Source organism: Ostrinia furnacalis, unplaced genomic scaffold (assembly GCF_004193835.3).
Source record: "Ostrinia furnacalis isolate ACB-3 unplaced genomic scaffold, ASM419383v2 OfSCF0387, whole genome shotgun sequence".
Lineage (NCBI taxonomy): Eukaryota > Metazoa > Arthropoda > Insecta > Lepidoptera > Crambidae > Ostrinia > Ostrinia furnacalis.
Genome location: NW_021130626.1, coordinates 59,125 through 85,952, shown reverse-complemented (window position 1 = coordinate 85,952; position 26,828 = coordinate 59,125). Strand labels below are relative to the sequence as shown.

Sequence of the window (26,828 nt, the reverse complement as noted above, 5' to 3'; positions counted from 1 at the left end):
CTACCGGGCGTTGATTTGCTACTGAGGCAGTCTCCCCACTACCCCCACTACGCACGCTGACGCAACTCGCAAGCCCACGCGGACTACACAGTCCCTCCTTAGTTTAGTGACTTATTTTTTAACTAAGCTCATTTTAATAATACAGACAATTCTTTTGGAATCTTAATACAAAATCTAAATTATTACATGAATGCAATCAAATTATAAAAATCTAATTATCATAATATGACAGTAATCTATGTGTCAAAAAATCAATGGAATTACTTTTATTTTTGCAACTCAATGCTTAATTAATCAAGTTTAAATTGACAGAATATTATTAAAAATAGAATCGCGCCGTCATAATACAAGACAGCGAGTTAACTAGCGAAAATAGCCCAACGGTGAAGGTGTGTAAATATCCACGGAACACTGGTTCGAACCACCACCGCTACACTGCTGGAATATTATGGTGAACCCACCCGTTACACAAGCTTATCTTAGCACGTGAGGATAACGTGACTATTAATAAAATTTGTGCAATAAAAATTAGGAATATTGATAAAAATATCTGACCTATCATCATCATCATTATCATTTCAGCCATAGGACGTCCACTGCTGAACATAGGCCTCCCCTAATGCTTTCCATGTTGATCGATTGGTAGCGGCCTGCGTCCAGCGCTTCCCTGCTACCTTTACGATGTCGTCGGTCCACCTTGTAGGTGGACGTCACACGCTGCGTTTTCCGATACGCGGCCTCCATTCCAGAACCTTGCTGCCCCATCGGCCGTCAGTTCTGCGTACTATGTGCCCTGCCCATTGCCACTTCAGCTTGCTAATCCGTCTGACCTATTCAATGAAATAAAATTGTCTATTTCACGGATCAGTGTGAAGTCTCTTCGTGCCGCTATTATCAGTTTGGTTCAGATATTGTTGATATTGGCTTGAATCAACCTGTTATTATTTAAAAATAAACAAGATTCCGTGCCTCGGAGAAGTGTAGAGGTCTACGGACATCAGTCATATTAGTTTCCTATGGCGTCACCTGTTACTACACACGTTATTGAAGAAGATTAAACTTTAATACACCATTTTTGCCCGTGGGATAGTAAGCTCATTATCCCTTTTATAATGCGAACAGCTAGAAACTGGAATTTGCTGCCTGCTGCTGTTTTTCCCGAACACTATAATGCAGGCAGACACTTATACGGCAGGGCAGGTATCACCAACCTAGGCTGTATCTCGTTTAAAATCAGGTGTGATTGCGGTCAAATACCTGCCTTGTTCTGCATAAAAAACATCGAATGGCTATCGCCTAGCACTGGAATGCTAGCATACGGGTCAAGTATTGTACTTACTATGTTTTTTGTCGAATCTGCTCGTTATACTTGGAGGGTTTTCTCGAAACTATGCATCGCCTTTTTGACGCTTACACTGATTTTTCAAACTCCATACCTAGGAACACTTATCTGAAACTATTAACTTTTTATCAGTTCATTACCATATGACGGCCCCGTTAATCATTCTTTAACTGTCTACGAGTTCGGCGCTTAAGTAGTTTGTGGCAAAACTAATCCAAAATTCATTTTACTATGTAAGTTCTATACTATAAGAGCCGCTTTAGCTAGCTGAAATGGCTAAACTAGAGATCTATCACAAACATGCAACGAATTCCTAATGTTCCATTACAGGTAAAAGTATAGTAAGTATATACAAGCAAAGAATCATTTATTAACCTGTGTAAATATTGGCATAGACGTTTTTATCCGTTTGTTTAAGATAGTCACTAACATGACAATGTGATAATGTGAAAGAAAGATGATGGTCGTAAAAAAGAATGTTACCTACAGGTTTATTTAAACAAGACTTTATAAACCTCTATTTTTACTGATGAAACGTCCATAATATTGCAGTCAGTACATTTTTATGGTTTCCACCAAACCGTAAAGGAGTGGAGATTTTTTTGAATAGCTATCACATTTTGTTATTTCAATATCACCTCTTACTTCAACTTCGGTTAGCAGCAAATCTGAGGTGGAATTGTGTAAAGCAATCGTAATCATTTGACTGATTACGATTGCTTTACACAATTCCACCTCTGATTAGTAGACCTGTGTGCTTACCATGAGTTCACGTTAGGTGAGCTCGCTAGCGAGTACAAAAAACCTATGAAGATTTTATTTCTTGAAAGTTGCCACTAGGGGCGCTGCACAATATGTCATACGTTTAATGTCATTTTTTTACGCAGTCGCTAGCGAGCACACCTAACGTAAACTCATGGTAAGCACACTGGCCTACTTGGCGATACACTGTAGCAGACGAGGCGAAGAAAATCGGCAAGACCTGCAGCGAGATCAAACGCGAAGCTCAAGACCGAACGCGATGGAGGACTGTTGTGGACGCCCTCTGCCCCATCTAGGGGACATAGGACCTTAAGTAAAGTCAAGTCACCAGTAAGTATTAAACAAAACATTAGCAGACATTAACGTCCTTATTCACAAACATTACTATGAGGTCTCAGAGTGCGCGTGCACTGGGTGACACACGAACTATTCACAGAGCTCTATTCAACGCTGTGCATTCGATTTGCTGCTTCACTTAAGCAAGCATCGTTTGTAAGACACTCTTGACTCAGTGGTCGTGGGTTTGATTCCCTGCTATATTTTTGTGTATTTGTTCTGATCATCATGAGATCAACGCGCTCAACCCATCTGGACAGCTAAGTCCTGATACCACCATTGTCCGTAGTGCATAATCTTTTCTTAAAGGTTTTAAACCTTTGTTTGTCACCTGTCATCCGCTTTGCAATGGAGGGAAGTCGAACCATAATTTCGAACTCCTCCTATGTTCTTCTGATTAATTTCGTTGCGAGTCCAATGACAGTTTAACTTTCCCCCGGGACAAACTTGACCTTCATTGGTTGGGTTTTTGTGGCGGTCAAGCTGTAGATCCTGGCTACACAGGAGTTGCAGTGGTAGGAACGAGAGGTGGGAATAGTCCCGTTAAGGCCTGATAAATGAGAGGGTCGTATTTCTGTTGTGGAGACATGACCTGATGATGAAGATGATGATTAAATTTGATATCATATTCTAGAACTTGAAGTAATCTCAAGCGTAGATTGAGGCTACTTTTTGGTTGAATATCAATATTTAGAGCAATAACAGGACGGAAGTAAAAAATAAATACATTTTGAAGTTTTTTGATCAAGGTGACATCGGTGAAATTTGAATTGTGGAGTCATAATCAACTATCAATTTTCAACTATAATTACCTACCTTGTTACTAAGTTCAAAATGTATTGTTCTATTACGTATTCTAGATTCGCTAAACGGCATTTGGGTAAGCCTGGTACTAAAATCCGGATGCAAAGTATTGGGTTCAAGTGGAACATTAGTTGGTATTTGCACAGACGACGGCACTTCAGCGCAACGTTGTGGTACCTTATGTGGTTGGAATAAAGGCGATTTAGCAACAGAAATGTGAAGGCTGACGTGCTGTATGTACACCGGTCGAGCTACTTTACTTACATAATGATCGGAGCCTGCGCAACACATCAAAGCCACACTTCCAGTTCACCTCATTAAATGTTATTTTGTTTGCATAGGCAATTGTTGAAGCAATATCTATTAGTAAAGGATACCTACAGAAAATAAAGATGTTTCATAGGAGCCTAGTTTCCTGAAAAAAACTTTGTCCGTCAAAAAAAAATTGGACACGTAAATTTTTATTTGTCAATCAAACAAGTATCTACCAAGTTGTGGTGCATTGACGTTTCGCATGACGTCACAAAGTGCTACATTTTTAAGCACTCCTTGACGTCACTAGCCTCTTCTTTTGAACTTTGGCGCGCTTTATCTATTTTAATTTTCATTAGTTTGTAAAAGTAAAAATACGTGTCCAGTAATTATCAAAAACACGTATTTTTCACTTTATCAAATCAAAATCAAAAAATCAAAACAGGTAATAATTTTGCGAAATTACCAGTTTCTACTGGCGAGAATATAAGTTCATGTTTTTTTTTAAACATAATTTTTAATAATTACGTTTTTTTGTTTTAATGGGAATTTGGTGTCGAAGATTCAAAAATTCATGTGTGTGGAACTGTAATATGGCAATTAGGGAAATACGTTTTTAATAATTGTTCATTAATTACGCTTTTTTATCAAAGCAATTATTCTTAGTCGTGCGGTCAATGGTGCGGCTATTTTTAAATAAAAATAAGAGAAACATATAAAAGGTTAATTATACCTACTCGTATGTCATACGATGCAAATATTATAAGGATCGAAGGGGAACGCATTTTTTAAGTTGTTATTTATTTAAATTCTCCCATAAGTGCCTAGATAAGTAAAGTTTTAAAAATAACATAAATAATACCTACTCGTTGTAATACAAATAAAATTAACCACCTTACAAGAGTGTGAACTCATAGAGCACCAATTTCAGTACCACAGTAACTTTTTTGCTATTGAATTTTCATTCACATTAAATTAAAGATTCAGTCATGATTATTCCACGGCTAAAGTGAAATAACAACTAAAGCCAAGCAAATATCATTGACAGTCTTACTTATTAACATAAAACCGGAATAATTATTCTTATCCAACGATAAAAAGACATTGGCCCACGCCACAGCCTTCATTACAACAATGGCAAGCCAACTCTGTTCACAGTAATTAGTGTAAAAATTTTATTCACAATTCGCAGCGTAAAAATGACTCCAGTAACACGAGGTGCAAGATAAATGAGATATTTATTTAAAAGTGGTGTCGTCGCCGGTAAGGCCCATGTTATCGCAACAGCGGCGATGCGAGCGACTCGTATGCACGCATAGCGCGCGACACCTACCTGAATTTTATAGCTCAAGATTTTGGACACATTCGGAAAGTCACAGCCCACTGGGCGGACACGGGGACGAAAAATAAAAAATGAACGCGAGCACTGAAAAAATATACAGCGTCTCAGAACTGACCAACTCGAAAATGCTGCTGACGAAAAACATCAAGAAAGGAACATGGATGGAGAAATCGAAAAGTATATTGAAAGGTCTGAAATGCTTCTTTCGCGAAACAACCGTGGAGCCGTGCTTGTTTGTTTACATGCTGTGCACTTCACTTTCATCGATGGCAGTGCAGAATATGCACTTGGAGAAATCGTGCCGAGTGCACTATGACTTCGGGGACGACGTGTGCGACCGGATAAGGGACCTCAACACGACCGGTCTGGAGGCGGAGCTGAATCAAGTGCAAGCGCTCGTGGCCACGGTGATGGCTTGGAAGTTCCCTCTGCAGACGGCGATACCGGCGGTTCTAGTTTTGTTCGTCGGCGCGTGGAGCGACAAGTACAAAAAACGGAAAATCTGCATACTCTTCCCGTTCGTCGGGGAGATTATAACGAACTCGGGACTACTTTTAGCGACGTACTACTTCAAGGAGCTGTCTCTACAGGCGACGGCTCTCATAGAAGCGCTGCCGGCCGCGCTGACTGGCAGCTACATAATTATTTTTATGGGAATGTACAGCTTCATGGCTGACCGGACTACAGTGGAAAACAGGACGTTTCGTTTGGGGATAGTGACGATATTTGTCAGTTTCGGGACTCCGACTGGAACGGCTTTGAGCGGTGTTCTGTTACGCGCACTGGGATACTACGGCGTGTTTTCGTTGTTATTGTGTTTACATGTTTTTTCTTTTGTTTACGGTATATTCAAACTCGAAGATGTGGTGACTGAGGATAGTAATGTGGTGCAAGATGAGACAAACAGGAACAAGTGTGTGAAACTATTCAGTGATGTGTTCGGGCTCGTGTGCAATACTGTTTTGGTTGCCCTGCGACCTAGAGCTATGAATGGACGTATGCAAATATTTTTGGTCATCGCTTTATACCTCATCATGGTGGGACCACTGTATGGTAAGTACCAAATAGCATGTTGGTTAATTAAATATTTTTTTAATAAATTAACTAAACATATTACTTTCAAATAATTCATGAAGTTGTTTCGCGAGTATGTAAAACCTAATCAGTGTTGGTTATCAAGCACAATAAAATAATGCACTAACATTATTGTTAAATAAAATACTATTTAATCAAGAAATGCTTATGAAAACGTACTTACTTTAATAATTTTGAGTTATCCAGATCGACAAAACAGAGTTCAAATATTTAGCGATGACTTTATGACGAATTGTATTAGGATTTTAACCGACTTAAAACATTATGTCATTCAATATCACAGGTTAAAGAGTTTCTAATTTGAATAAGGTATGAGAGCTTTGCTTAAAAAAAACATTTCTTTACTTTTAATCCACAATCAGGATGCTCTTGGTCTGAATCTCTCTCAACTTATGAAAAGTAATTTTTATTTCAGTAGTAGACAGTTTGACACCATACCCCAATAATTCGAAACCACAACTTTTTTTAAAATACCCTTCATTCTGGTCTTAAAAACTTAATTAATTTTAAATTAACTGTAAATTACGATTTTTGGTCGCATTGTAATTGAAAAAAGTAGTTTAATTGAGTTGACAAAATAGTGACGTCACTTGCTTGTAGTGCCATACAAAATCTATGGGAGAGTTTCGTTTTGACAGTTTTAAAAAGTACGTCAATTGATTGGTGGTGTCTATTGTAAACAAACACTATTTATTTTTAACGCCCGTATACACAATCATTACTATGAGGTCTCAATGCTGTGCGTTCGATTTGCTGCTTCACTTGCAAGCATCGTTTGTGAATACAGGCGTAAGTTACTTTTTTAAGTTACGTATTATTTTAATGACTTTTAAATAACATGTATACTAGCAAAATTAAATATAGTACTCTCAAATCAGAGTCCATGTCGAAACGAGCATAGAACCTTGTGCTACTCAGTATTTAGGTGAGCTAGTCACTAATATGCAATTCAATTAGGTGCGCATGTGAATTTTAATAATGCAATTATCGGGTAAATCTGCGAATGTAATGCCGAATGAAAATTGTCAGGCCTAAGTTTGCATATAAAGGATAATCTTTATTGCATAAATTATTATGGTCATTTTTACAATAAACGCTCTTGCAGTTTTCAAATCAAATCAAAAATATTAATTCAATTTAGGTCAATATTTTGGGCACGCACTACAAAAATAAGTAAAAAAGCCCAAGGGGCACTTTACATGTCTCCTTATTTTTGGACCCTACCAGCGCTTCGAGACAAAATTGGCAAGTGCAGAGAAGAAATGCCGGAACAAACTCATTTCAGTCGTAGATTCTGTAACAACGCTGAAATCTGGACCCAATTTCATAGGTTCTAAACAAATATTGAAATAAATATAATTGTTGAAATTAAACCAATCAATTGAAATGATTACAGTCCATGTTTTCACTTGAATTGTGTTTTGAGTTTCTTTCTGTGAAAGATAATTATTTTTTAAAGTAGGTGAAAATGATGAAGTAGGTGACAACTGAAAATGATCAGCTGATAATCCGTTCTTAATTATTTTGCAAAAATTGATTCTTAGATACTTAAGTTTTATTTATATTTTGTATAAGTAGGTTGGTAAAAAAAGGAAACTTTTTTTTCATTAAAAGGGTTTGATGCTGCATTAAAAACAAGGTTTTCGCTTATACAGAATAGAAAATGTGCATACTTATACCCCCTTATTACAAAAAGTTAGTCTCGGTTTGAACCCCGGTTAAAATTGACAGGGTTTAACTTTTTTGTAATAAATAGAGTTTAAACACCCAGAAACAACATCATTACAGTACATTGTCAGTATCATTGATTACGTCCTTAGAAAAGACTTAGGGTTTTTTTTATTATTAAAAAAAAAATATTTTTACCTTATTTTCATAACTGTACATGTAAGATACCTACCTAGCGGATATACCAAAGGTAAACACGTACCTACAGGTGGTTGACTAGTTCACCTTGCCCATCATGCACTAGTGAAAGGTAATTCGCATTGCAATCGAATATTTGTTGGACAGCCTTGTGATTGCGGGTTCGAATCTCGCTGGGAGCAAATGTTAGTGTCATGAGCATTATCTAGTTTTGAGCTCTTCATAACTCAAAACTAGCTATAGTGTACTTAGGCTGAGTTGCACCACCTAACTTTGACCGTAACTAAACGCTACCCGGTATTTTTTGTATGAAGTTTGACAGATTTTTGACGTTTGTCAAAGTTAAAGTAAGATGGTGCAACACAGTCTTAATCTGTAAAAGTTTCTAAGCAATTGTAATCCAGTCAATAAATACTGACTTTGACATTGGAATTTTTGCGGCCTTGTGTGTTTTTAAAGAAAGATTCTCGTTTATTATTATAGGTACTTACTATTTACAAACAAGTGCCATTGAGATACATTACCTGCTTATCTTCAAAAACGTTTACCTATTCTACCGAATTTAACGAGGAAGGAAGTTCATTGAATGCCATTATACCTACCAATGTCAACCAACTTGTTGTAGAAAATGCAAAGTAGGTAGATACCTTATTAACAAAAATAAAGAGTTTAAGAAGAGACGGGTCGATGTATGCTGACTCTAAAAAACGACGTATGCCCCGCACAGTGCATATAGTAGGGAATTTAGTGCAATGATTTGTATGGAGACCCCTCCACTTTGGTATAGAAGGCTCATTTTTGCAACAGTGTTTCTTTGGGTGCTCCTGAGTGGATTTCCGTCGGTAGACATCGGGAGCCCCCCCTGTGGTAGCAGGGGGAGGGGGGGCAAGTTTCCTTCCGCCGCGCTTCACTTTAAGGCCCATATCTTCAAAACTATGGGTATTAGGGCAAGTGTGGTATCATTTTCGGATAATTAAAGGATGGCGAATTCATTTCTAGAACAAACTTTTTGCCTTTTCATACAAAAAAATTGAAATATTGAGTAAAATTCACAAAAACCAAAAAGTATTTTTTTAAATAAACGTCGTTTACTTTTAAACCACTGGAGATAATCTAATAAAAAAAATATGACCTGAAAGCTACATTTATCAGGATTATAAAAATATAACATTGTATGGTACTTTTTTCGCAAAAAGTAGGTGAAAAAAATTTTTTCTTCAGGACACAGCGGGCGAATTTTATTGCGCATCGGAAAAAAATATTTATTTTATCCATGAATTCATACTATTTGGTTCATAAGCAAGCAAGAATTATTATTTTAGAATTTATTTAGAGTTGCTGGCACATCAATCTACCATGATTTGTATTTTTTCGTCAATTGATTTTGAACTCTATGTGTGAGACATAAGGTTGAAAATAATTTAAATACATTTTAATATTGAAAATATCATAAGAAGAAAGCACTAAATAAAGAACTTTAATTTGTCTAAACGTCTTAATGATTATTATTATTTTAATTAACACTCTTATTTCTACATACTATTGTACCAGTGATTTAACGGAAAGGTAAGTGTGAGGAAATGAGGTTTGACAATCATAGTAGGTACGGGAGATATTTTTAGCACAAAGGTTACGGCTGTGACCGTTTTAGTTGTTTTTTTCAGACAGCACCAGCTTCTGCACTACTTCTGGCACTTACATCATACCATTTCCAGGCAAGCCACGGCAGCTACGGGCAAACCGGTCCATGTAGGCTCCATCTCGCTATCGGCTCTGGTCCACCCCCAACCAGTCGGGTAAAGGGAAGACTGAGTCGGTTGCTTGCAACTAATCCTATACGCGAACCCCTTGGATTGATCCAATAAGTAAGTGGATAGATCTTGAACAAGGGACGACTAGAAAAGAGGACCAAAATCCCAACAGAACAGCCTAATCTGGTTTACTGATAGCTCAAAGATGCAGTAGCGGCGTAGGGGGGAGGCCGGGTGCCAAGCATCACAGGGTGACACATGTCGCACAGATAAGTACTCACTGGCGCATCTGCATAGGAATTCTGCGGTCTATGTCATTGTCTTTCAATCTTGGAATCGGTAGGTAACCCCAAAATCGTGGGGGTTACCAGGGGGTGCCTTAGGACTTACGCCGCCACTGTAAAGATGGCCTTGGGAACGGGAACGGGCGTCTACTGTAAACACTTCGAACATAGTGAACGCTTAAGGAGGTTTGCTACAGTGTTTCAAGCTGAATTCTACGCTATAATATGTGTGCACTAAAGAACAGGGGTGTAAAAAACGCAATATTTACATCCTGATCCACAGCCAGGCAGCACTCAAACAAAAAGCCATCGCCTCAGTGAAGGTTGAGTCTAGAATTATTCTAGATGCAATCTTAAAGATGAACAAACTCGGAAGGCATGAAAGTGTCCCTGATGTGGGATACCTGGACATACACGGATCAAATGCAATGGGAGAGCCGACAGTCTAGCGAAACTAGGGTCAGAGGCGATACCTATTGGGTCAGAACTGATACTTACCTTTATCTAACGGCATACCTCATGGCCATAATATGGCCATATCCAAGAAGCACAGTGCTGAATGGGAAAGCTCCAACGATATAAGATAAGCCTCTCCAAATCATTCCTAAAGGGAAACACAGGGTCATGGAGAAAACTCATTAAGCGGAAATAAAAGGTACCTAAGCCCAAGCAATTACTGGTACGCAAACTGGGCATTATGGAACGAACCACATGTCCCACAAAATGGGCCTAACAACAGAAGACAGCTCTCGAGCATGTGGAATACATGTGGGGTCCATGAATCAATACTGTAAGGATGGGTCTGCTTGGGTCAGCATATCCGGCATCAGAAGACTTAGAAGGCTTTCACTCAGACGCTTAATTCACCTAATGGATAGGATTTTTTTGGATGATAGGGAATAAAAAATGGAGCATAAAGATCCTAATGGGTCGCTGTGGACTACGCTTAGACCTAGCTTAGCTTAGGCCCTACATAAGATAACCCAGACAGCAGCAGCAGCTTTGTATCAGCCTTGGTTACTGGCAGTATATCAAGGGATTCGCGTATAGGATCAGGTGCAAGCAACCGACTCGAGTCTTCCCTTTACCCGACTGGTTGGGGGTGGACCAGAGTCGATAGCAAGATGGAGCCTACATGGACCGGTTTGCCCGTAGCTGCCGAGGCTTGCCTGGAAATGGTGAGATGTAAGTGCAAGAAGTAGTGCAGAAGCTGGTGCTGTCTGAAAAAAACAACTAAAAAGGTCACAGCCGTAACCTTTGTGCTAAAAATATCTCCCGTACTATGATTGTGAAACCTCATTTTCCTCACACTTACCTTTCCGTTAAATCACTGGTACAATAGTATGTACAAATAAAAGTGTTAATTAAAATAATAATAATCATTAAGACGTTTAGACAAATTAAAGTTCTTTATTTAGTGCTTTCTTCTTATGATATTTTCAATATTAAAATGTATTTAAATTATTTTCAACCTTATGTCTCACACATAGAGTTCAAAATCAATTGACGAAAAAATACAAATCATGGTAGATTGATGTGCCAGCAACTCTAAATAAATTCTAAAATAATAATTCTTGCTTGCTTATGAACCAAATAGTATGAATTCATGGATAAAATAAATATTTTTTTCCGATGCGCAATAAAATTCGCCCGCTGTGTCCTGAAGAAAAAATTTTTTTCACCTACTTTTTGCGAAAAAAGTACCATATAATGTTATATTTTTATAATTCTGATAAATGTAGCTTTCAGGTCATATTTTTTTTATTAGATTATCTCCAGTGGTTTAAAAGTAAACGACGTTTATTTAAAAAAATACTTTTTGATTTTTGTGAATTTTACTCAATATTTCAATTTTTTTGTATGAAAAGGCAAAAAGTTTGTTCTAGAAATGAATTCGCCATCCTTTAATTATCCGAAAATGATACCACACTTGCCCTAATACCCATAGTTTTGAAGATATGGGCCTTAAAGTGAAGCGCGGCGGAAGGAAACTTGCCCCCCCTCCCCCTGCTACCACAGGGGGGGCTCCCGATGTCTACCGACGGAAATCCACTCAGGAGCACCCAAAGAACTACTGTTGCAAAAATGAGCCTTCTATACCAAAGTGGAGGGGTTCTTGCACTAAATTCCCTACTAATACGCCCCACTCAATTTTCGCGAATGTCACAAGTAGTGTGAATATACCTTTAGTCTGAGGAAAATCACTCCTAGGATCGTAGCCTAGTTATAATATACTAGCTTTTGCCCGCGGCTTCACCCGCATGAAATTTAGTTTGTCACATATCGTTATAAATTATAGCCTATGACATGTGTTATTCTGGGTTATAAACAATAATGCTGTAAAGTTTCATCAAAATCCATTCATTAGGTTTTGCGTGAAAGAGTAAAAAACATCCAGACATCTAAACATTCGCATTTATAATATTAGTAGGATTTAGGTAGGTATACAATCTTTAATTTACCTTAGAAGGTTTTCCAGTAGCTTCAACTTGACTTACTGCGATTAATATCTGACACAAAAAGTAAGTAATTTACGCTCGTATTCACTAACGATGCTTACTTAAAAGTGAAACAGCAAATCGAACGCACAGCGTTGAATAGAGCTCTGTGATTGGTTTATGTGTCATCCTGTGCGTCCACGAGCACTTGGAGACCTCATAGTAATGTTTGTGAATACGGGCGTTAGTATAGGCAATGTTATCTTTTGATGCAATATTGGACTGTCGAAAGAACGCTTGTTCGATTCCCATTGACTGCTTAATTTGAGCGTGACCACCAGACTAATGTAGAATTTCCTACATGAAACATTTAATTTTATAGGTGGCAAATTCTTTCAGTCTTCGATTTTCAGTCTTCGTTTTTCAGTCTTGCTTCTAATTTGTATATCTGGTTAATTTATTATTCTGGCTGGGAACAAGCCTTATGAGGTGATTTTACATTTGGATTGTGATAATTTTTCTATTTTCATTTTTAGAGACAATATTAACTTAGTCAATCTTTAATACTCTACCTTATCTTTACCCTCTATAAGGGGATTTACGAAAGAGATTTCATCAATCTTATGCAAACAAGGCTCTTCTAAATATTTTTCTTTTCAAATGAAATTGCAATCTCCCATTTTAAATTTCTCTGGACTTTTTAAGTGGGTAGGTACTAAGTCAATTAAAAAAAAAACAGAAACGAATGTAAAAGTATCAATAGGTGCGGGTATTAAAGTAATTGTATTTGTCTCGTAGGTATTACAGAAAAAAACAACATACCTCGTAGTAGGTATTGGCAAACAAAGCATTCAACCGGATCATGCTGAAAACAACGATAGAGACATATTTTACAGTTTAACAATGAGAAAAAAGGTGAACGAAACTTAAGACTGTAATAAAGGCACGCTGACGTCAGTCATTAACATTATGGCTGACTTTACATGCATACCTAATTAAAGTGATATATCTACCTATGTCACAGTGTAAGAAAATGAAGTAACCTTTCTAAAAAGAGCTAGATTGATTTGAAGATTTATATGAATTTATATTAAAAAGTATTCTTCTCGTTTTATTTTAACGTTGTTAAAAGCCCTGTTGTTTTGTTAGTATTGCATTACCAAAGTGAAAAATAAAATTGGAAGCTCATATTCTACGTAGATCTTTGAAAAATCCTTTATTTTTATTTTGTTAGCTACTTAAATTGTTTTAAAATACCTACTATAAAACAAAGTTGTTTGTTTGTCAGTGTCAATAAGGTTTGTGGACCGACAGAGCTAGAAACGAACCAAAGATTCGGGATTTTTATTATAAGTAACTGCTAAACATAGAGCCTACTGCTTCCAATTCTCTTGTAGATAGCCTTAATGTCATTAACCTTCCACAAAATAGAAGATTTCGCTCAAGTATGCCATTGGCATTTTCCTTAAACTTCTTTATAATTCTACTATCGAATGAACTGATTTACTGTCATTGGAACCCATAACGAATATTAATTGTACAGGTTATTGGAAATTTTTGTATTTTTTTTAGTGTTAAATGTGTCTAGACAAAAAAGTCGTTGGAACTTTTTTGGTAGTAAGTATGTCACTTTCTACAGGGTGTTAGGTAAATGGGTATATGAGCCGACACTAGCCCATGTTAACATGGGCATATGAATGGTATGGTGAAGTCAGAAATTTGATATCATAATTTTATTTTTTTTAATTTTCATACAAAATATTTTTTATAAAATCCGATTTGTATGAAAATTAAAATAATTAAAATGAAAATATCAATTTTCTGACTTCACCATACCATTTATATGACCATGTTAACATGGGCTATAGTGTCAGCTCATATACCCATTTACCTAACACCCTGTATAGGATTAAATTGATTTGTGTTAGTGGTTAAATCCACCAAGGAAATGAGAGGGGAGACATCTAAATAGGCCGGAAAATACTTTTTAGTATGTGTTAATTTTCATCCACATATTCTAAGAAGAATATTTTAGCGAAAGTACAATGTATGAACAATAAACATAATGACCTATTAATTGTTTTTCCTCTGGCCTTCGCTGGGTGAATAAGTATTTTACATCAAGTCACATAGAAAAAATGAAAATTTGTAGAAAAATGTTACTGGAAAATTATTATTTCTGTGGAAAATCTTAAATTGAACCTTGAACTATGATCTGTCTATACCACAGTTTGTAGAGTTAGCAAAACAAAAAGTAGGTTGATATACATCAAACAGGTGATTCTACTGACTCAATAAGCATGCGACTGGCAATCAAGGCTTTATAAATGCCGACTGTTCATCTCAAGTACAGTCTACCACCTATCGTCGCCGTAGAGTGAAAACCTCGGGAGTGTATTTTTGCTCATTTTTTATTATTACATTATTTGAAAGAAAACCTCGCACAACCTCTCACATTCTAGTTTAACTCACACGCTCATTTGATACAAATAACGCCATCTATGACGAATAACGCCATCTATGACGAATAACGCCATCAATGAGAACCTCGTATTCGCTCGCGTGAACTAAGTCTGGTGTGATTACCTCGTGACGACAGGTCGGCGCATGTAAAAATCGTGAAAACAGACGTTCAAAGTGCTTTTTCGGAGATTTGTTTGTTGTAACTTTAAAGAGGTAAGATAGATACCAAAATAAAGTTGATTGTTCAAAATTCCAATTGTAGTTATTTTTCCGAAAACCTCGTAAATTAGAACAAAAATCATGTAGTTTTTTTTTCGAAAACCTCGTAAGTAACCCCCAGTACATTTAGGATAAAGATTTAAAATATACATTAATGACGTATGAACGAGCTTTAGTTTTACCCACAATAACAATTAAATCAAAAATCTACGTACTTAGTACAAATTTTTTTCACCAGACGGTTTTTTTACCTCCTGAAAATTTTGCTCAAAAACACTTAAGAGGTTTTCACTGTACGACGACGCTATGTAATTGTAATAAGTACTATTTTTTAAGAAAAGTGTATAGTTTGATAAGCTGCCGAGTGTACCTGGGCGCTGTAAACTTGAATGGGATATGCTATTAGCGTGTTCGTAGCAGTTTTGTATAAACATATCAATGGAGATTCATCGAAATGTCATACGATTGAACTATGGATGGGGGTCAAGGAAAAAGTCTTTATTATGTAGCTTTTACACATACCCACACAATCAGCCGATTGGCATACCAGACTACACAAGTCAGAGCTTAGGTCGCGAGTTCGATTCCCGCTCGTTCGATGCCGAATACAAACATTTGAAAGAAAAAAGAACTCAAATAACATTACATAAATAAGAAATTTATCAAAGGTGAAACATAAAAATAATTTGGTGCATGAACAAATATTATTATCTGAATTTGAATCTGTATTAGTTTGGATTAGGTCTGTATTAGTCTGGATCTGTATTAGTTTGGATCTAGCGGCATGACCCGGCTTTGCATGGGTAGGTATTTAACAACATGATAAAAATTATAAATTTAAAAATACCTATCATACCTAGTTAGAAAACAATTTGGATTTCTGGGAAATAATTTTTGAAATCGATTCAAAAAGTACCTGTTAGATAGAGTTACATTATCAGTTAACGACCTGAAACTTTATAGGTCACCGTAATTCTGCTAACCAACGAGGGTTATGATTTGAGAGATTATGTAACTTAAATAATATTATTATGGTCTCTATTTTTAGATGTGTGATAAAACATAAAAAATTCGAGAACAAGACGAAATGAATTAAACAGTTTAAGTCTTTTATTTTCCTTGATAATACATGGAGACAGATCTTTTAATTTTCATGTGAAGATATAATCTTCCAAATTAATGAGTGATGGACAACAGAAATTAGCATAATTGTATTTAACTCCATTATTTATCTCTTAAGAAATTTTAAAATGGCTGTGCGATCCAAAAAGAGTCCCCTTTAATATCATTTTCAAGGTTACTTTTTGTTTCTTCGTTTTTGATAACGACATAAGTACGCGTAGTTATTTCATATTTTAAGTTATTAACATAATTTACGATGTAAATGAATGGAAAATACCAGATGTGAGAAACACTTACCTACTCGAGTTTTATTTGTAAGACCATTTATTTCAAGAACTTGGTGTTTTTAAGTACAAAGGTACTTGACTATGCAAGCATGTTGACTAAAGAAGGTTCCGTCAAAATTTTGATAGAGCGCTTTATGCCTCTCAACTCAACCCTAGCATAATGGTAGACAATGTTTTATTTCTGATAGGTACGTGATAAATAGGTACTAACCAAAATTATATCTTGTAATGAAAGGTAAAATTTTTAAACAAGATTATAACTAAATAGGATAAGATTTTAGCTTCATATGCGCCGTCAACATTTTTCAATCCAGAGCTAAAATTTCCTGTCTTAGTCTTCTGAAAAAAATTACAACTTGCTGCAAACTTATTTTTTCCTTTTTTTCTACACAATTGCATGGCGCAATGGAGGGTAATGTAACTAAGTATGCAATTTTTAATTCAAAATTCTTTATTTTGTCCCGCAGGTGACTCTCAAGTGAGCTACTTGTACGCCCGTCGCAAGTTCCAGCTCAACGAAGTGGAGTACAGTATCTACGGAACTGTGAACATCCTCCTTGGATTAGTAGGTGAGTGGAGACAATTATATTATTTTTAACATTTATAATGTATTTTTTTATATAGAAGACATAATCATTAATCATTTGTGCAATGCAAAACCCCGTTAACAGCTCCAGCCAAACAAAATGTTCATTCTTGTGTTAGTCCAGCGTATGAATAGGTTCGAACTCATCCTCGAGTCAGCAGTTCGACACTGACACTATTAAACTATCGTCAACTCATAAGCCCAGTTTCCATAGAGCTATCAGTTTTTATGACACTGAATTAAGTGGCCAAATTAATACTTCTTTATCCATATGCTGTGGCACTGGTTAACTGTCTTTACCTAATTAGGTAGGTGCTTACAATTGAAATCTTAAAAATTCAGAGCAAAAGTTTCGGTGATTAGTAAAACTTCGATCTCATGAGTAATATTAAATTTTCGTTCGATCGCAGAGTTTCGAATCGATACATTGTAAATTGATGTGAGTATGTGACGTCTCAGAATCTTTATCCATTTTAAGAAAAATGAAACATTTTATTAGCATCTTTTCGGTAAATGTCATTTTACGACTAAGAAACACAAATTACACATTTTATAAACTGATGCACTTTTTTCCTTATCCAAATCTGGGTTTTTTGGCAGAAATTTTAAAGGCTTTTAGCAAATCGGTGCTATATTCCTTTTTATTTCATTTAATGATTCAGTTCGGATACAAATTGAAAATATTTTAAGAATTCGTAAGATGTTTTTGTCTTTAAAAAGTTCTAACAAAAACGAATGAGTAAGATTGACGGCTTTAAGCTTTAACTTCTAAACATGATGGCAGACTCTAGCAATACAATTCAACGATGATTCTTACCAAAACTAGGTAGAGACTCTTTAATATTGCAAAACTAACACTTTGATTACAGGAAGAATATTGAATTCACTAAGTTTACTTATCACTACATATTATACGAGCAAACAAAGTCGCCTTCCTGTCTGTCTGTCCCTACGTATGCTTAGATCTTTAAAACTACGCAACGGATTTTGATGCGTTTTTTTTTTATTAAATAGTGATTCAAGAAGAAGGTTTTTAAGTATAATACCTGAGCGAAGCAGGGGCGGGTCGCTAGTTTCCATACGAATTAGCACTCTACCTCGGTGACAATTTATGAACCTTGAATGAATTATATTATTATCACAATTCAAAATATACTCGCAGTTCTTGTATAGTAAAATAGCAAAGTGAAAGTTCTTAAATTGTAGGCAATTTAAGAACGTCGTAAGCAACGTAAGCAATAAACATATTATTATTAGACTTTTTCTTGTAAAATAGCGTCTACTTCAACCACGTCTTTGACTTTTTTTACTGTTTAAGAGTTTTTTTATTATACTCAAATTGTATGTAAGTGCTAATCATACTAACCTTTATGAATCTTACACATTTGCCCCCAGCGAGAATCGAACCCAAGACCTTAAACATTTTATTCTGATCCCACACAGATGAACTGGACAAAAAGTTGATCTTTAAGGTACAAGCATTTACCACATTTATGCCCTGAAGTAATTAATTGTCGTAACTTCAATGATTCTCACCTCCCCGGCTTTTAGCGAAGGCATTGATGTAAAACGATATAAATGAAGAAATATTAATTTTTATTCCTTAAATAATACACTGGTTGGGAAACAAAAAACGAAGACGCACACCAAAGGTTTTTCGTTTTTTGACTCGTTAAACTTTTTCAACTGAACATTTTATGACTCTCGAATTTAAATTGATCCTCTTAATAATATTTTATTAGGTCTTTAAATTTAGTAAGATATCTTCTGGCTTCCTTCATTTGCATTTGAGTCACTTTTATACGGGTACGAAATTGTTTTTTGCGGTAAGTATTTTTTTCTTAATTCCGAGTTTCAAGTTTCTTGCCGCTCACTTTTTTTTAAATATGAGGAAGTTTCTTTTGGTAGCTCTTGTAGAAAACGAATACAGCTGTATCTATTTGTAACATCTTGTAAATGTCTATAAAAATGTAACTAAGTATATACTTACGAACGTATACGAATTTCAAGCTCAACTCCGCGACCAGTAACAATGGATACTTACTTGTTACTTTTTGCATTTGCATTGTCTTTCAAGTTTACATTTTATGGACCTTGTCTCTATTAAGTTAATTGTTTTAATACCCTAAAATACCTACATCGTTAACATCCTCAATTAAGACGAGTAAACACAAACCAATATAATAAATGTTTAATTTTGTTCAAGTTCATGACTTTGGCTGAGTTGCACCACCTAACTTTGACCGTAACTAAGATGATAACCGGTGCTTTTTGTATGGAGTTTGACAGATTTTTGACGTTTGTCAAAGTTAAAGTAAGATGGTGCAACTCAGCCTTGCGTTTTTTATCATCGCACGGATTTATCTTAATTTTTAATTACTGTACAGTATTTCAAATTTTATTTTATTCTGCTAATATTGAAGTAAATGTACGTAAACGTGTAAAGTGAATTAGTGTCATTGTCATTACAGTGTGACATTTTATTTTTAAAGGAAAGTAGGTTACACTTTACATTGCATGTCCTCGAAGAAGATAACTTTGGAAATTAAGAGTTGTAACACTTTATTACTGGAGATATTGTAGGTACGGAAATGATAACGCTTGGACTGATGGCATTTCTTGTGTTACTTTTACAATTTATTACAATCAAGTATTGTAATGCATTACCACATATTTTACTTGTAAAGACATTGTAAGTATTTTTATTGGATGTAATCCCAAGTTAAGCTAAATAAGTTTCTTATATTGAGTTATAGACTTACAAGAAAGTATTAGTTACAGATACATTCAAAACCAGAAATTGCCTACTCGTGCGGTTACTGAAATTCTTTAATTAAGAATCTATAGTTATTTTGAATTTTTTAAGCGTAAAAAGCAACCTACCTAGCGCAATGTACCTACGCTGGTGCATTACGTGTTTTTTTTCATATGAGCTTGTTATGCCTTGTAAAAGGTCCAGTTGCAAGACGGTGTGCTATTTTAGAAATCAAAATTAAACGGAAAAATTTAAGTGACGATTTCAGCAAGGTCATCTCAAAATGTTAAGTAATAAGCACCAGTGCATGTCTTATAACTGAAATGATAATGATGTTGATCAGTTACTAACTAAAGTTAAAATACCTCTACATATTGCCAAACTTACTGTTGATGCTCAAGTAGTAACTAAATTGAATAAAATCTTATCTTACAGATACTTAAAACCGGTTCCACAAAGTCGATGTAATTGAAAGGCCATCTTTGAGCGAATCGACATAAAATTGCATTATTAAAATCATCGCTTCATCTTTAATGCGTAAGATAATAATTACACTCATGCCTATGAGATAACCCACATTAATTATCTCTGCTTAGCCGATTCGTGTCATTTGCTGAAGTTTTCGTATCTAAGGTTAAGGTCGTCTTCGATAAGAACTGCATAATGTGTGTCACGAATACAGCAAATTGTGCTGTACCAACCAAAAATTAAAGTCGGTTTTTGAGGTAGAGAAAGCTTTCCGAGAAATCTGTAGCATGCCTACTTGAGATTCGTTCGTGAAATTATCTGTATTGATATACGCAGTTTAATTTGTGTTGCAACATTGACCAATGTCACACTAATTACGCGTTCGTTCGTTCGTTTCAGCCAAATGACTTCCACTACTGGACAAAGGCCTCCAAGGATTTTCATTACAACAGGTTATGTCCTGCGCTGCCCGCATTCAGGTGCTTCCCACGACCTTCACCAGATCGTCGGTCCACCTAGTGGGAGGAAATTGCGCCTTAAGAAACTTGTTTTTTTTATGCATAACAAGGCAGTTATTTGACCACAATGCAGTCTAGGGTACATAATTATCTGCCCTGTAAGTGCCTATTCAGTCTCACCTTGAAAAGGCCCGGATTATAGTCTTCGGGTCTTCATTTAGGTTGTAGAATAATATCCCACCAAAAACATTTTAATGTAAAATTTTACTAAGTCTCATGTAGAGCCAATCATCTAACTACACGGCCTAAATTTACACGATAGTCAAAATATGTGGCATCATCATCATCATTTCAGCCACAAGATGTCTACTGCTGAAAATAGGCCTCCCCCAAATGTGGCATAGAAAATATAAAATTACAATGACAATAAAATAAATTAATGAATGACAATCGCCTGTATTTTAAATGTGTTTACAACTGATGTAATGACATAAACTTTGATCCGAATAGGTACACAGTTAGACACAACATTTAGGTTACATAACAATGTCATATTGGCACAGGGCAAATGACATCAAATTCAAATACATAACTTACAATTGCATCATAAATGCATACTATTACGTGATAGTATCACAATTAACATTAATCTAGTCCGTGGTATAGTCATCTCCTTCTTAAATAGGTTTAGTACCTTTTCAGCGAGGAAGGGGGTTTGTATTACTTTTAAAAATTAGTCTACATTCTTCGTATTAAATTCAATCCAAGTAGCTGGTACTACTCAACCTTCAATCAGCAATCGACTATATATTTATTTATTTATTTATTTATTAACGAAGCACATGAGTGCCCAAACAACTGCACGCAGGAAAATTTAATGAATGCTACTGACAACGCCACTCTTGTAGCGGAGTTTTGGGCTGAAACTGTGTAGGTTTGTTGTCGACACGACCAAGAAGAAGAAGAACCTTCAATGGTTGGGATTCACAGGCCGCCACGCTGCATAATATTCTAGTATAGCTACAGGATTTGCAGTCGGGTTCCTTCTTTGGGTTAACTGTGTTTTATTGCATCACATGCACGTTGGCCAGTCTATGTCATTTCTTCATCATCATCTCAGCCATAGGACGACGTCTACTGCGGAACACAGGCCTCACCCAATGATTTCTACGTCGCCCGGTTGAAAGCATCTGCGCTTTCTGCCGCCTTCTTTTATCGTTTACTTATTAATAGGGGCTTCCTTTTGTAATCCATTTTGGATGGGGGCTCTACGATAAAGACTTGTTTTTTTTTGCTTTCTAAGAACATCACAGAGTCAATCTACGAGGTGACGACTTTAGACTAATGCTTTCATTTCTTCTCCAGGAACGGTCTTCTGCATATCAGTCCTCAGCAAGCAGATGAAAGTGCAGGACAGCGCTATCGGCGGCCTCGCTGGTATGAGCAGGATAGCATCTTGCTTCGTGTTTGCGTTTGCGCCGAACCGTTCTTGGTACTACTCGGCGCCAGTGTTCAACATCTTCAGCCATACTGGCCTGACTGCTGTAAGGTCTATCGCCACGAAGAGTGTTCCTACTGAGGAGATCGGTAAGATTTAGTTATTCAAATTTTCAATAATATATTTCTTCACAAATCCTTCTTTCCTTCAGTCAATGCTCTTCCATCATCAGCCTTAAACAGTCCCCTGCTGGTCAAACTCCTCTCCCAATAAATGCCATATTACCGTGTCTTCGGCTTGTTATTGGTGTGATACCTTTGTTGTCTTATCTACTTTTCACTGTTTTATTTAAATTACTACTACTATACATTTTGCCTGAGATTTCGCACGCGTAGATTTCGGTCTGCCACAGAAAAACGTGTTTCTTTTTCAAAAACTGTGATCAACACCATTCTGTCCTTTCCCGAGACTCAAACTATCTCTATACCAAAGAAGAAGACAAACTATCTCTATACTAATGTCCCACTTCCGACAAAATAGGCTCAATACTTTCATGAAAAGGATTCATAATGTAACATTTTATTTGCAGCAAAACTGAGCGCATTGCTTGGAGTGACAGAAGCTCTGGCGCCTTCCATCTACATGCCAACTTCCAGCTACATCTACATCTCGACCATAGACAACTTTCCTGGGGCATTCTACCTGTTTGACGCTGCACTTACAATTCTAGCTCTGGGATTTTTCGCGTAAGTAAAGTTCCAAAATTGCAAAGACCATAAATTACGATTAAAAGTTTGGAAAATAAGAATTAAGAATTGGATAGACCAGTTGTATTCAGCTCAAGAGCAAAATAACTTCAAAAAAGTTCTGCTCCACTTTGATCGTATAGAAATCATGATACAGTACGCCTAGCACGAAAAACTTTCGAGTTCGAATCGTTTGCGTATTCGAATCGCCATCAAAGAAAAACATACGAAAACTACAACAGCGCCCTTGTGAACGTGTCGTAAAGTGAACTTAGTATGAGAAATGGTTGCACGAAACTTATGTTGAGAATCAAAATTGTCACTTTATCGTTTAATTCGAAGGTTTAGTATTCAATTTTGTCGAATACGCAAACGATTCGAAGACGAAACTTGTTCATGCTAGAGGTACAGGGATTGTAGTGCGAGTTTACGTCAAACGCATTCGATGTCGACTGCGTAAAAAAGTGCCATTAAATGCATGACGGATTCTACAGCGCCCCTAGCGGAAATTTTCAAGAACTAAAATCATCATATATATTTCACCGCGCTCGCTAGTAACGACGTTTGATGTAAACTCGCACTAAGCTCCAGTAGTTAATGCAAACTGGTTATGTAAAATGTTCCTAAATTGTTTGTCTACATAGTTTATACACTGTATTGTTTTCCTTGTAAAATAAAATAAAAATAAAATGTGCACTTGTGGTTAGGGTTGCCGGATTTAGCCGGACATGTTTGGCTTTTTACGGTCGTGTCCGGCCAAAAATTGTCTTGTCCGGCTTTTGTTAGGCTTTTTATTCGAGCTAGAGAATAACAGAATAATATCAAGCGTACGCATCAGGATATTGGGCAACCGATGATGATAGAATTCACTCGTAAGGCTATGACACTAATTGCAGTGACATGTCCGGCTTTTATGGTAAAATATCCGGCCAAATGACCGTTTTCGGCTTTTGTGTTTTAGGACCTGGCAACCCTACTTATGGTGCAATAAACACATATAAACTTATTTTTGTCTGGACCTCAAGTAGGTACTATACCTGCTTAAATATTTTGTCAATATGCAAATGACGCACATCACCATTTTAAATGGTTATAACACCAAATAAATGATTGCACAATCTCGATAACAATTTATGCGAAATATTATTATTTTTGTTTCACAAGTAGGTATAGCAAAATTAAATAACAGATAGTGTAACTGATACATACCTACGAGTAAATAAATCATCAATGAGTTTCAGATAGCATTGTGAAAGTAAACATTTTCATAGCAATTCGTATATTTACCAACACTAGACCCAGTGTTGCACCATCTTACATGACTCCATCCAAAAACACCGGTTATAATAATAGTTACGGTTAAAATTCAGTTGGTGCAACTGAAGCTAAGGTTTTATGTGTACAAAATAATATTTATGTTCTTCTTTTTCCAGAATGATCTTCGTGCTGGTAAGAAGAAGGAACAAAGATACAGTTACTGATCCAAAGAAGAAAGAAGAGTTTGCCAGAACTAACGAAGTTTCGAGGTTTTAGTTCTTCCCAGTGTCATAAAAACTGTAGATTTTGCAACAGTCAAGTCTTAAGTATGTAAATACTAAATACAATATGATAGAGTGAGATAACTATATTATTATGATCTCGAATTATTTTGTCTGGTGGGAATTTTTTGCTTAGTTCTCGACATTTTCAAAGAAAAAAATAGGTGTTAGTTTTAAATGATCAACTATACCATTAATGAATCTGCCACAAAGTTTAGACCAGTGCTGTCCAAACCATGGCCCGCGGGCCGCGTGCGGCCCGCGGTTAGGATTATTGCGGCCCGTAGAATCTTTTTTATCTTCTGTAATTTTTTGGAGCACCTCAAATACATGGACGAAATAAGTAATCGTCGAATTTGAACGGCGTTTTGCAGATTTAAAAAAAACGAGTGATATAGCACTCTTCACTCATCCATTAACGATCGCAGTTGAGAGTGTGAAGATTGATTATCAACTGGAACTGTGTGATCTGCAATCAGACCCCTTTTACAAGGGCAGAACTGAAACAGGACTTGATTTTTTTTAAGCTCCTCGCTGAACGTTACCCGAAACTGACATATTTTAAGTAAAATTTCCTCGATTTTTGTTAAGATTGAAGCAAGGATCACTCAATCCACATGCACATAATTTCGGGCAAAAAATGGGCTCGATTATCACCTTTGTGAGAGTGCATATTCTACAATTAAGCTTATTGGCCCTGGTCCTGGGTCCTATCTAGTTTGGACACCCCTGGTTTAGACTAAGATTAACATAGAAAAAGTAGAATCTTTTAAAGAACGATAAAACCTTTAATAACGAAAATAAGCTCCAAATATGATTCAGGCCCTTTATGTTCAAGTGGGTCGTGGTGTGGGTCTGTCTACATCCCGTACAGACGTCAGACAGGTCACGGTTGGCCACCAGATCCATCTGGAGATAGGATGATGATGCCATCACCCTACGTGCTATATTTTCTTTACTTTTATGGAAGAATAATAGGTAGCTTTATATTCCAACTTTATACAAATACAATGTAAATAATATTATTAGCTATAATAAATAACAAAATAAGTTAGTATAAGAATTATGTACTTAGTCTGCTTCTATTATTTTTTGCCTCTCCCATAAAATAACAGAACACCATCCCATTAACGTAAAAATATTTTAATTACCGATATTTTGGCTAAGATAAACATAAAGAGACTTCCAAAAAATGTATCCAAATTAATGTTATAAACAAACTACTGAGAACAAAATTTTGTATAAAAATGAAAGTTGGTTGCACTCGTGAATAAATTTGCGGCGCCAGCGCATGAACAAAGTCGCAATTATTTTTATTGTTTTTAAACTTTTTACCGAAAGTGATAAAATTGATATTCCTTTTGTAGGTTGCACACTTTCACTGAGATTTCACCTACCAAGTGACAAATAAATACAATGACAGGGTCTGCTTAAATTGTATTAAATTTTAATGTAAACATTAAATTAAATTAAGGATGTCAGTACTTTGTCGATAAGGTCAATTTAAAGCAAAAGATCACTACATTTAAATAGAAAGGAGAAGGTCCATAATGTATAGACCAAAAACCCAAAATCGATTCTGTGTTCTTTTTACCATCTCCTTTAATTATTAGTTTTTAGGTAAGATAAAACCTCCGCCATACGATTGCTGGTCTACCAATATTATTGTTGTTAATGAATTTTATCTAAGTTATAATATACATTATATTAAAGTGATGTGAGTGACTACAGATCGTCGTGTTTATTTATTTACTAAAGTTCATTGGCCCTTTATCTCTGTAAATAATGTGTATTTGTAGTTGTTAAGAACATTCCGAGTGTTTTCACTTGTATTTTAACGGTTATGCTATCTTTTAATAGGCACTTGACGAAAACAAACGAAAATCCATGATAGTAACAAATTAAAATAAACAGTCATGTTAAAAAGATCTGATCGTTTCAGCCAAATGACGTCCACTGCTGGAGAAAGACCTCCCCCAAGGATTTTCATAACTACCGGTCTTGCGCTGCCTACCGGAAGGACGCCACCTTCACCAGATCGTCGGTCCACATAGTGGGAATCTTATATTATAGGAAAAAGAATTGGGTTACTTCTCCCGATTATAGTTTTATGCATTAACTTACTCGTTTAATATTTGTCTACTGTTTCTAGCTGCCGAAGTTTCTGAACATAAGATGCCAATTTGAGTACCGATACAGATGGGCATCGCAAAACTGGCCAAGATCGATTTTGCAAATTTTGCGACACAAACGAATATCGAATTATTCAGAAGCTGTCAAATCCAGAACAATACAGTTTGAGGATGGCATAAAACTAAATCTTTATAACATCGTTCATTTTGATGCAGACGTTATTTATATTCTATGTAGCCTTTGCCTGTGACTTCGCCCGCGTTAGTTTCGGTCTGTCAAAAGATTTCATTGAGCGCATCCCTTTTGATAAACTGGAATAAACCTATCCTATGTTTCACCCTGG

General features: G+C 36.1%; 1 protein-coding gene across 1 annotated transcript; it reads left to right on the top strand.

The window, feature by feature from the left end:
• Window positions 1-4,623: 4,623 nt before the first annotated feature.
• LOC114361968 (proton-coupled folate transporter) lies at window positions 4,624-25,531 on the top strand. The gene is made up of 5 exons (XM_028317205.1): window positions 4,624-5,891; window positions 16,831-16,932; window positions 21,996-22,217; window positions 22,658-22,814; window positions 24,248-25,531. The coding sequence occupies exons 1-5, from the start codon at window positions 4,910-4,912 to the stop codon at window positions 24,345-24,347; spliced, it is 1,563 nt and encodes a 520-aa protein (XP_028173006.1). The 5' UTR covers window positions 4,624-4,909; the 3' UTR covers window positions 24,348-25,531.
• Window positions 25,532-26,828: the final 1,297 nt, after the last annotated feature.

What these genes read in the sequence shown, in the direction of transcription:
- LOC114361968 (XM_028317205.1), top strand. Translation starts at nt 4,910, where the DNA reads ATGAACGCGAGCACTGAAAAAATATACAGCGTCTCAGAACTGACCAAC. An exon ending in CATCCTCCTTGGATTAGTAG is followed by an intron (nt 16,933 to 21,995) that starts GTGAGTGGAGAC and finishes TTTCTTCTCCAG; the next exon opens with GAACGGTCTTCTGCATATCA. An exon ending in TGTTCCTACTGAGGAGATCG is followed by an intron (nt 22,218 to 22,657) that starts GTAAGATTTAGT and finishes TTTTATTTGCAG; the next exon opens with CAAAACTGAGCGCATTGCTT.